The sequence below is a fragment of the Aegilops tauschii genome, chromosome 5, assembly GCF_002575655.3.
Source record: "Aegilops tauschii subsp. strangulata cultivar AL8/78 chromosome 5, Aet v6.0, whole genome shotgun sequence".
Classification (NCBI taxonomy): Eukaryota; Viridiplantae; Streptophyta; class Magnoliopsida; order Poales; family Poaceae; genus Aegilops; species Aegilops tauschii.
In genome coordinates, this window is record NC_053039.3 from 421,994,563 (window position 1) to 422,007,246 (window position 12,684).

The following is a 12,684-nucleotide window of genomic DNA, read 5'->3' on the forward strand; positions in this document are numbered from 1 at the left end:
CTGCTGTCCATCGCTTGTCTCACGCTCGGTGCTACAGGACCAAGCTCGTCTCGCGCCCAGGGGTCTGAAAGGCGGGGCCTTTCCGCTCATCTCTTCGGTTGGGGCAGGGGCGGATCTCGGGTGAGGTGCCAAGGTCTTGGATGCCGGAGCGACGGCCCTGGTGATGTTAGCGCGTTGCTTATGGGCAGAACCCGTGGGTCGGTGCTGCCCAGTGGCCATGGCCGTGTGGGCGGCCATGACAGATGCTTATCACTTTTCGACAAAGCGGCTATTTAAACTGGTCGCCACGATCCTCGCACGGCGAGGTGGGACGCAGAGCCAACACGGATGTATCTACACTAGAAATCTAAGTAAGAACAACCCCGCGGGGCCAACACGGAAGTCATCTACACTAGAAATCTAAGTAACAGCAACCCCGCCGGCCCAACACGGACCATCAGTTGGGGTCATCTACACTAGAATTGACATCCAAATCCAAAATGATCGACGTGCATGTGTTTGTGTGTGTTTGATGTTTTTGAAAATAGGGTACGTTATTATAAAGGTCCGCATGATCACTATCCGCGGGCGCGTCGTTTTAGAGACCAGATTAGGTGTGTGTGCTTGTAGATGCTCTAAGAAAGAATTGACGAAATTAAAATACTCCTGACCAGTTCAGGGAAACAAACTATTCTTAACAATTTTCTTGACCATTTTAAGAAAATAAAAAGTAAACTACTTTCTCATTCCGGAACGGAGCAAAGAAAAGCTCGTGCCTGCTAGCCAGCCAGGTTCTTCGTACCGGCTAATCCCAACATGCATGACACCATGAACGAGCATGCATGCGGGAATGCCAGTAAGTAAAAGCTAGATAAAGAGACTAGACTAACACAAGTTGTTCCCACTAATCGAACTACCGAGAGATCCTCACATGAGGTTTCGTTGGCATTGGACGGTTTTACATAGTGTGTAGTGACAGTGACAGATGCATGCATGCACTCATTACCTAGCTTCCTCGTTTAACTCGTCATGCATGCACCAGAGTATGTTTCTTTAGCATCAACTTTGCCTTTTCCTTCACTTTTGGCAGATTCGCCGCCTCTAATGGATCATGTTTATGCAATGCCAAAACTCCAGTGAGCATTATATGAGTGCCCTACTGCGAAAGTGCTCCGACATTAGTGTAGTTGGGCTTTTAATAAAACAAACATTAGTTGTGGGGCTTATCTAGCATTTGGCGTGGATGTAGCACGTGAGGAAAAAGAGATCGAGGTAACTTCTTTTAATCAGATTCTTACGAGTTTAGACTTAAAGTAGGTTATAATCAGTGATGCGGTGAACAAGATTGAAGTACTTCCTCTGATTTAAATTAATTGTCGCTACTTTAGCACAACTTTGTACTCCCTCCGTAATTTCTTTACCGAGGGAGTACTTACTGGTTTGAATTGTGAAAGAATGAATTGATCGAACTGTTGCTATTCCATTAAGGACCACAGTATATATACAAGCAGAACAGACGCGATTGAAAGGACGTGTCCGTCGTGGGGGCGTGGGAGAACCGCCGCGTCGGTTGGCAGCAATCTGCACATGCGGTTTGAATCCTAACACCACCCCCCCCCCCCCCCCCCACCACCCCTAATCCTCGGTTGTCTTTGAGGCTGGTCACCCTTGAAATATTCTCTGATCATCCTTGAAACATTCATCTCTAAAACCCAATGGAAAAAATGAGAACAAAATATACAGCATGCCATGAAAAACTCCTTCCAAAAACCCAGTAGAAAATAAGGAGAAAAGGGCATACATCGTCCATGCTTGCATTGATATTGCCTCATTAAAAACCTTAAATGAGAAACCATTTGGAAAAACTCACAAAGGAAACGAGTGCAATATTAAAGATCCCATGATCTTAACAGGTTATATCTAGGAAATTTCTCCCCTTGAATTTTGCAAGTCTCGAAGTCGTTTCATACCAATTCCAGTTGCATGTTTATGAAACACAGAACTTGGTAAGGACTTAGTAAACAGATCAGCGAGATTGTCGCATGACTTCGTTTGCAAAATACTTATCTCCCCCTTTTCTTGCAGATCATGGGGATAAAATAATTTAGGAGAAATATGCTTTGTAATATTGCTCTTAATATAACCCGTTTGCATTTGTGCAATACAAGCAGCATTATCTTCATAGATAATAGTGGGTGATTTCAATGAACCAATCCCACTTGAACTTTGGACAAAGTTCATCATTCTGCGAAGCCATACACATTCACGTGTTGCTTCGAACAAAGCAATTATCTCAGAATGATTGGTGGACATTGCCACTAAGGTTTGCTTTGTTGACTTCCAAGAGAAGGCCGTACCTCCGTGTAAGAAGACAAAACCAGTCTGCGATCTGGCATCATGGGGATCTGACAAGTATCCGGCATCGCAATACCCTACCATGGTTCTCTCTTGATTTTTCTGATAGAATAAACCAAGATCTTTGGTGCCCTGAAGATATCTAAAAATATCCGTCACACCAACCCAATGCCTTTTCGTTGGTGATGCGCTGTATCTAGCTAGTAAATTAACTGCAAATGCTATGTCAGGCCTGGTGCAGTTTGCTAAATACAGTAGTGCTCCAATAGCACTGAGGTAAGGAAACTCAGGTCCTAATACCTCTTCATCATCACCCTTAGGTCTAAATGGGTCTTTATCTCTATCAAGAGATCTAACGACCATAGGTGTTTTTGACGGGTATGCTTTATCCATATTGAACTTTTCCAATATCTTTTGGATATAAGCAGACTGATGAACAAGTATTCCTGAAGAAAAATGTTCAAGTTGCAAACCAAGAAAATATTTGGTTTTACCCAAATCTTTCATCTCGTGTTCCGTCTTCAAATGATTACATGCCTCATGTATTTCCCGTGTAGTCCCAATGATGTTCAAGTCATCAACATACACGAAAATTATGCAAAATCCATCAGTGGATTTCTTGATGAACACACTGTTGGAAATATGCCCTAGAGGCAATAATAAATTGGTTATTATTATATTTCCTTGTTCATGATAATCGTTTATTATCCATGCTAGAATTGTATTGATAGGAAACTCAGATACATGTGTGGATACATAGACAACACCATGTCCCTAGTAAGCCTCTAGTTGACTAGCTCGTTGATCAATAGATGGTTACGGTTTCCTGACCATCGACATTGGATGTCGTTGATAACGGGATCACATCATTAGGAGAATGATGTGATGGACGAGACCCAATCCTAAGCCTAGCACAAGATCGTGTAGTTCGTTTGCTCAGAGCTTTTCTAATGTCAAGTATCAGTTCCTTAGACCATGAGATTGTGCAACTCCCGAATACCGTAGGAATGCTTTGGGTGTACCAAACGTCACAACGTAACTGGGTGGCTATAAAGGTGCACTACAGGTATCTCCGAAAGTGTCTGTTGGGTTGGCACGAATCGAGACTGGGATTTGTCACTCCGTGTAAACGGAGAGGTATCTCTGGGCCCACTCGGTAGGACATCATCATAATGTGCACAATGTGACCAAGGAGTTGATCACGGGATGATGTGAGTTACGGAACGAGTAAAGAGACTTGCCGGTAACGAGATTGAACAAGGTATCGGGATACCGACGATCGAATCTCGGGCAAGTACCATACCGGTTGACAAAGGGAATTGGGTACGGGATTGATTGAATCCTCAACATCGTGGTTCATCCGATGAGATCATCGAGGAGCATGTGGGAGCCAACATGGGTATCCAGATCCCGCTGTTGGTTATTGACCGGAGAGTCGTCTCGGTCATGTCTGCATGTCTCCCGAACCCGTAGGGTCTACACACTTAAGGTTCGGTGACGCTAGGGTTATAGAGATATTAGTATGCGGTAACCCGAAAGTTGTTCGGAGTCTCGGATGAGATCCCAGACGTCACGAGGAGTTCCGGAATGGTCCGGAGGTAAAGATTTATATATGGGAAGTCTTATTTTGGTCGCCGGAAAAGTTTCGCACTTTACCGGTATTGTACCGGGAGTGCCGAAAGGGGTCCGGGGGTCCACCAAGGGGGTCCACCAGCCCCGGGGGGCCACATGGGCTGTAGGGGGTGCGCCTTGTCCTGTATGGGCCAAGGGCACCAGCCCTAAGAGGCCCATGCGCCAAGAGATAAGGAAAAGGGAGAGTCCTAAAGGGGGAAGGCACCTCCGAGGTGCCTTGGGGGGGGAGGACTCCTCCCTGGCCGCACCCTTCCTTGGAGGAAGGGCCAAGGCTGCGCCCCCCCCTCTCCCTTGGCCCTATATATAGTGGGGGGAAGGGAGGGCAGCAATACCTAAGCCCTGGCGCCTCCCTCTCCCTCCCGTGACACACCTCCCTCCTCCCGCAGCGCTTGGCGAAGCCCTGTTGGAATCCCGCTACTTCCACCACCACGCCGTCATGCTGCTGGATCTCCATCAACCTCTCCTCCCCCCTTGCTGGATCAAGAAGGAGGAGACATCGCTGCTCCGTACGTGTGTTGAACGCGGAGGTGCCGTCCGTTCGGCGCTAGGATCATCGGTGATTTGGATCACGACGAGTACGACTCCATCAACCCCGTTCTCTTGAACGCTTCTGCTCGCGATCTACAAGGGTATGTAGATGCACTCCCCTTCCCCTCGTTGCTAGATTACTCCATAGATTGATCTTGGTGATGCGTAGAAAATTTTGAATTTCTGCTACGTTCCCCAACACACACATGGGCAATCATTGTTGTTTGAGTAACCCTTCTTTAGAAGGAACTCACTTAGTCGGCTATACCACATTCTACCCGACTGTCTCAAGCCGTATAACGACTTCTGTAGCTTTACGCAATACATGTTGCGGTTAGCTTTCGGATCTGGAATCTTCAGTCTCTCGGGAACTTTCATAGATATCCGTCTTAAGTGACCCATACAAATATGTTGTCACCACATCCATCAATTGGATATACAAATTCATTTCCACTGCCAGTGATATCAAGTATTGGTACGTGATTCCACTCATCACAGGAGAATATGTTTCATCATAATCGATGCCAGGTCTCTGTGTAAACCCTTATGCTACAAGCCTCGCTTCATATCTCGCCACCTCATTGTTTTCGTTCCTTTTATGAACAAAAACCCATTTTGCCCCCACGGGGAAAACATTAGGATGAGTAGGTATTACTGCAGTAAATACCCCTCTCTTGGTAAGCGAGCGCAATTCGTCCTCTATTGCAACCTTCCAGTTGGACCAGTCTGAGCGTTTCATACACCCTGCCATGGACTTAGGTTCACGATCCAATGACAGGTCATCTACAATCTTTGAGGCAAAAAATATGTCAACAATTGCAGTCTTTCTGTTGAATGATTCTCCTGATTCAACATAGTTGATGGAAATCTCATCAATACCTTCCGACTCATCATGATTTCCCACAACTATCAAGTCAAGGTGTACCGATGCCCCACCACCAATATTTGTGTGCCTAGTTGTGCTGGGTTCTGGATAGATATCATCCTTTAGGTGTCTTTCAACACTAGGTTGAATATCAACTTGTGGTTGACCTGCATTTACTATTTGAGGGATCCTCACTTCCCGCGGACGCTTCTGAGAAGCCTTGTCCTTTTTGGCCAGTTTTCTCCCCCTCTTGGGTGGTTGAGTGGTCTTATGAGATATCTCAACTCTCTCTGGAACATTCATAGCGGGAACATGGGATTTAGTGACACCTTTATAATCAGTAAATGCATCTGGCAGATTATTTGCAATATTTTGCAAATTAATAATCTTCTGAACTTCCAGTTCAGATTCATTCGTACGTGGATCTAAGGGCTGAATGCCTTTGACATTCCAATCTATTTCCCGGCATTCTTTGTGGTTCTTTTCTCCCCCTAATGCCGGAAAAATTGTCCTCATCGAAGATACAATCAGCGTACCGGGCTGTAAATAGATCCCCTGTTAGAGGTTCCAGGTACTTTATAATCGACGGAAAATTGTACCCCACATAGATCCCCATTTTTCTATGTGGACCCATCGATGTATGCTGAGGTGGTGAAATCGGTACGTACACAGCGCAACCGAATCTTCGAATATGGGAAATACTTGGTTGATTTCCATGTACTAACTGCAACGGGGAGGCCGTATGATATGCAGTTGGTCGAATTTGTGTCAACTCCGCGGCATGCAATACCGCATGTCCCCAATAAGATGTTGGAATATTACAGTTCTGTAGGAGTGGTCTTGCTATCAACTTGATCCTCTTGATAAGTGATTCCGCAAGAGCATTTTGTGTGGGTACATATGGTACAGAATGCTCCACGGTTATGCCCAAAGCTAGGCAGTAATCATTGAATGCTCGTGAACTAAATTTAGCAGCATTATCCATTCTGATGGATTTTATCCCGTGTTCAGGATGATTTGCCCTCAATTTAATGATTTGAGCGATCAGCTTTGCAAAAGTATGGTTCCTTGTTGATAATAGACACACATTGGACCATCTTGTTGATGCATCTATGAGCACCATAAAATATCTAAATGGTCCCGATAACGGTTGAATTGGACCACATATATCTCCTTGAATGCGTTCAAGAAAATTAAGTGGTTCTTTCTTGATCTTCAAGTATGAAGGTCTTGTGATTAATTTCCCAGTTGCACATGCAGTGCATACGAAATCCGAGGATTTGGGGAAATTAGCAACCGTTATGTTGTGTCGAATTGAACCATCAATAATTTTTCTCATCATCCCCACACCAGGATGACCCAGGCGATCATGCCATATCTTGAACTTGTCAAGATTCTGAAAAATTATTTTGTATGCCAAATGTTGCTCCGACTTGATGTATGTGTAATACAGTCCAGAAGATAGAGCAGGCAGTCTCTCAAGGGTTTCCTTGTCGGATCCCTTCTGCTGAGTTATGAGCAGGCTTTCAACCGCATTGTCTTCGTGAGTTTCAATGTGGTAGCCATTCATGCGGATATCCTTAAAACTCAACAGGGTACGAGTTGAATCCGGATACAATAAAGCCTCCTGGATTTCAAGTTTTATACCATTCGGGAGAGTAAATGTGGCTTGACCAGAACCAACAATTACCGTGTCATGACCACCAATTGTCATAACACTTCCCTTACACTTTTTGAGACTTCGGAAGTATTTAACTTCCCGTAGAATTGTGTTAGAGGCACCACTGTCCACTAAACAAATTTCCTCTCCATTGGATTGTTTCTCGAAGTTTTCTTCTCCTTTCTTCCCTTCTAGTTTGCTTTCTCCGGCAATTGTCGCCGGCGTGATTTGCCTACGTGTGCTCTGGGCAGAGTCGAAGTGCTAATAACGTGTGAAAGAATGAATTGATCGAACTATTGCTATTCCGTTAAGGATCATATTTTATATACAAGCAGAACAGACGTGATTGAAAGGACGCGTCCGCCGTGAGGGCGTGGGAGAACTGCCGCGTCGGTTGGCAGCAATCCGCACGAGCGGTTTGTACAAGGAAGGATTATCCTTAATTATAGAATTAAATTAATCCTAACATGAATGACACGATCCACCTCCATACCGGCTGATAGGTTGGCCCTCCATGTCACAAGAGTGGCATCCGTTGATTGATTAATGTTGAAGTTTCTCCATGCAGCTCTCACTTGCGCTTTTGAAATTTGTGTGGGTAACATATAAATTACGACCCAAAACAATTTCTACTTGCAATTTGACCAAAAATGTGTCAACCCAAAAGACATGAGATCGGTCTGTCAAACATGGTTTACTAGAGTAATTAGCACGCAGGATAATCCTAGCTTATGCACCCAAGAGACTTACGTACAGACGCGAAAGCGTGAAATGTCGCATAGGTTTGGTTGTTGCCATGTCGACTTTGGAGCCGGACGACTGCTGTCCTTTTCTCACGTAGAATGTATGACCGGCGGACTGGTTGTACGTGTCCCCACCTGTCGAGTTAAGAACATTATTATATGATGATTCGGGCAAATCGTCAAGTCAAGACGTCAAGTATGACACACAATGTCATGCCGGGCGCTGATCGAAAACGTTGAGGCTCTTATACTCTACCTAACGGCAACGAGCGGCGTGAGGAGAAGTTTTAGCGTGCTTTCGCTCCGAAAATGTGCAGATTCTTGTTTGAAGTCACGCTTTACCAAACATTGATCCCAACATTTATGCAACTTGCAAAGCCTTATGTATTCCTCCTGTTCTTTTTACTCTGTATATAAAAATTGTCTGAAGTCAAACTTCATAAAGTTTGATCATATTCATATGAAAAAATATTAACATCTACCACGCTAAAGTTATACAATATGGAAATTTAAGTCATGGCATATCTACTGATATTGATTTCATACTGTGAATGTCGATATTTTTTCTATAAAGTTGGTCAAACTTTACGAGGCTTGACTTTAGACAAATCTTATATGCGAACTAAAAAGGACCGGAAAGAGTACGCAGCAGCTAACCAACGTGCGCATGTATTAGCGAGAGGCAAGCCCCATCCTCATTTCCCGATGATACTACACCTACATAACTTTTACGAAGCTTTAAGTAATCCTTCCAACCAATTAATCTCCCCCCACCTCCTCCTCCGTCCGATTTTCAGGGGGGTGGGCCCATCCCTCTCCCGACACCCAATAATAATCCCCCACATTGGACAGCCCGTTAACTTACGTATCTTTTTAACGTATGTCTAGCATTACCCCTCGTTTCCTCGCTTCCTTGTTTAACTCACCATGCATGCACCAGCATATGCATGCTTGTATATTTCTTTAGCATAAACTTTTCTTTACGGCACTTTTGGCAGATTCGCCGCCTCTAATGGATCATGTTTATGCAAAGCCGAAACAGCAATGACCATTATACGAGTGCCCTACTGCGAAAGTACTCCAACATTAGTGTAGTGGGGCTTTTAATAAGCAAAAATTACTTGTGGGGGCTTATCTAGCATTTGGCGTCATGGACGTAGCACGTGACAAAAAAGAGACCGAGGTAACTTCGGCTTTTAACTTTTTTTTTCTTGCGCGTGTTTGGACTTGGTTAAGTAGGTTAATTAGTGATGCGGTGAACAAGCTTGAACTACCAAAATTCCAGTTTGAGCGACCCCTATACCAGCTGATATGTGTCAGCCCATAGACTCGCGAGGAGGGGCCTCCCACACCAAGCCCACTGCCCGTTTTGCGATCAGGGTGAGGAAACCATTAACCACCTTCTGGTCCGGTGTGTGTTCGATAGGGAGATCTGGGACAAGGTATGCCAGGCTCTGGGCACAATTGGTGCAGCTCCAGCGGCGGAGGAAGACCTACTGGCTTGGACTACGAGACTTGTGTTATCCGGGAGACATGCCAAATCTCTACGTGCACTACATCTCCTGATCATGTGGGAGTTGTGGAAGCACAGGAATTCCATTGTGTTTGAGGGGATGACACCGGACGTGCAAGTACTCTTACGGAAAATAGCCTCTGAATGTGCGGTGTGGGCGAAGGCCGGGATCTTTCATAGTGATTTCGAGCCCTGGGCGGCCGAGATAGGTGCGTGGGCAGCTAGGGAGTAGTCCATGTATGTTTTCTTTTCGGGTGGAGTGCGCTTACTTGTGTAACGCGCGTATGTAAACTGTGGATGGGGCTTCTCTTCCCTTTCTCTTCTTCAATAGATGATACGCACACTCGTGCGTATTCGAGAAAGAAAAAGTGATTAGCAAGATAATCCTAGCTTTCTTTTCTTACAGAAGCATGATAATCCTAGCTTATATGCATCCAAGAAACCTAGTAGAATACTTATGTACAGACCCGAAATGTGAACTGTCGCATAGCTAGGTTTGGTTGTTGGCATGTCGAATTTGGAATTGGACGACTGCTGTCTCCTTTTTCACGCAGAATGTGTGACCAACTAATTGTGCGTGTCCTCACGTGTCTAACTAAGTAGTAAGTACTACATTATTATATAATTATCCGCTCCGGCAAATTGTCAAGTCAAGACGTCAAATATGACACACGAACGCTGACCAAAAACGTTGAGGATCTTACTCTACCGAACGAGGAGCGTGTGACGTATATGGTAAGCAATTCAAACTAAATCGAAAGAGGAGTGTGTGAAAGTCACGCTTTCTAAACATTGACCCGAGCGTATGATATGCGAAGCTCAATATACTTTACTCCTTCAGAGTATCTACATCCGGTCACCCCAAACCGGCCTTAAAAGCCCGGGCAGCCCGCCCGGTCACTGACCGATCACGAAAATCTAACTCTAATAGAGGAGTGCTACTATTCGGACGACGTTGTCCAGACGATTCTTGCACGATGGCATGGATCCAACCATGTATGGACATGGGCAAGTGTAGCACATTCGCTGGATTAAGCGTCGGCTGCAAATCGGCCACTAAAGCGTCCGCTGCATGCAGAGTAGTTTCGAACCGACCAACTGGCAACTGACTGTACCTGTCCCCACCTGTCTAATTAAGTACAGTACATTATTACTCGTATGTGAATGTGATTATACGCTCGGGCAAATTGTCAAGTCAAGGCGTCCAAATAGTTTATGGACGACAGAGTCAGCTAAGCCTTTGATCAGATCTGATGCGTGAATTAGCACCTTTAGATCATCGGTCGCGCGAGGAGTGTCTTGCTTAAACTAGTTTGGCGCGCCTAAAACGTGCAGATTTTTCTTGTGTGAAAGTCACGCTGTCCAAAGCATATACAGCATGCAAAGCTCTATGTACTTACTGCTTTACCACGTACCGGACCGGCCACGGCCAGAGAGTTGAGACTTGAGAGCCGTGACATTCGATCGAACACCTTTGCGGCAGCCCAGTCAAACGTGCGCATGTATGAGCGAGGGGCGGCCGGGTCAAAACTCTCAGCTAAGCATTCTTGGAATAGTAATTCAGGCACATGAAACAAGTTGTTTAAATGGGATTTCACCAACCACTTTAATTTCCCGTGCTCCCCACTACGTACGTACGGCCCCTATATATGTCGCCACTGGGACCATCAAACGAGCAAACCGTACAGGCAGCACAAGCATTGCGGCAGCTACCTAGCTAGCAAACTCCTCGTCGCCGATCCGACTTCAGTGCACGGAGCTCGACTGACCTCGCTAGCTAGCAATGGAGGTGAAGGTGCTGAGCTCCAGGCTCGTCAAGCCCGCCTACAAGGCCGGCGCTCCAGCCACGGAGTACATCCCCCTGTCCGTCTTCGACACGGTCACGTACCAGATCCAGATGGCCATCATCTACGCCTTCGCGCCGCCCGCGCCGTCCACCGCCGCCATCGAGAAGGGCCTCGCGGCCGTCCTCGCGCAGTACCGCGCGTTCGCCGGGCAGGTCGGCGAGTCCCCCGACGGCGCGCCGGCCGTGGTCCTGAACGACCGCGGCGCGCGCCTCGTGGAGGCGTCCGTGGACGCCGACCTCGTCGACATGGCGCCGGCCAAGCCCACGCCGGCGCTGCTCAAGCTGCACCCGGACCTGGACGCGGAGCACCAGGAGGTGGTGGTGCTGCAGCTCACGCGGTTCCGCTGCGGCTCCCTCGCCGTCGGGTTCACGTCCAAGCACGTCGTCGCCGACGGCCACGCCACCAGCAACTTCCTCGTCGCGTGGGGCCGCGCCACCAGGGGGCTGCCCATGGGCCTCCCGCCAGTGCACCACCAGAAGGACCTCTTCAAGCCGCGGTCCTCGCCAGCTCGCCCGGAGCACGACCACCGCAGCAGGGAGTACCACCGGCCGTCGTCCGCCGCCGCCGCCGGCGGCCATCATCACGGAGACGACGGCGCCGAAAGCAACATCGTCATCCACAAGGCGCACTTCACCAAGGACTTCATCGCGGGGCTCCGCGCCAGGGCCTCGGAGGGGCGCCGGCGGCCGTTCAGCCGGTTCGAGACCATCCTCGCGCACCTCTGGCGCACCATGACGCGCGCGCGCGACCTGAGCCCCGGCGAGGCCACGTCGATCCGGATATCCGTGGACGGGCGGCACCGGGTGGGCAGGCCGGCGGAGTACTTCGGCAACCTGGTGCTGTGGGCGTTCCCGCGGGCCACGGCGGGCGACCTGCTGAGCCGGCCGCTGAAGCACGCGGCGCAGGCGATCCACGACGAGGTGGCGAGGGTGGACGGCGGCTACTTCCAGTCCTTCGTCGACTTCGCGTCCTCCGGCGCCGCCGAGAAGGAGGGGCTGGCCCCGAGCGCCGTGCTCAAGGACGTGGTGTGCCCGGACGTGGAGGTGGACAGCTGGCTGACGTTCCCGTTCTACGAGCTGGACTTCGGGACGGGGAGCCCCAGCTACTTCATGCCGTCCTACTTCCCCACGGAGGGGATGCTGTTCCTGGCGCCGTCCTACCTCGGCGACGGCAGCGTCGACGCCTTCGTCCCCGTGTTCCGGCACAACCTGCAGGCCTTCAAGGAATGCTGCTACTCCATGGAGTAGAGTCATGCATTAATGGTGCAATGAACAAGAAAGAATGTTACCGTACGTGCGAGAGAGATGGAACAGAACAGCATGCCAAAGCGGCGCGGTTGTTGGGTCGGGTTGGTGAGGGGTGGTCGAAATTTTTTTAGTTGTGAGTGACGACGCACTTTATGGTGGCGTCCTCCGATTGGTCGATCGATTGGTTATTTGTGCCCTGCTCGAAGTTAATAATGTTGATGGATTTTCTTAATCTTCCTTTTGGTTGGCTCCAGTGCACCTTTGAGGCCTCATTCGGTTTTGAAGGATTTTCGTAGGAAAAATAGAAACAAAAAT

General features: G+C 47.9%; 1 protein-coding gene across 1 annotated transcript; it reads left to right on the forward strand.

Annotated features, from left to right (window-relative positions):
* The first annotated feature begins 10,831 nt into the window (after positions 1 to 10,831).
* On the forward strand, positions 10,832 to 12,601 carry LOC109746862 (putrescine hydroxycinnamoyltransferase 3-like). The gene has a single exon (XM_020305963.2). It carries the CDS (start codon positions 11,059 to 11,061, stop codon positions 12,367 to 12,369), a length of 1,311 nt encoding a protein of 436 aa, XP_020161552.1. The 5' UTR covers positions 10,832 to 11,058; the 3' UTR covers positions 12,370 to 12,601.
* Positions 12,602 to 12,684: the final 83 nt, after the last annotated feature.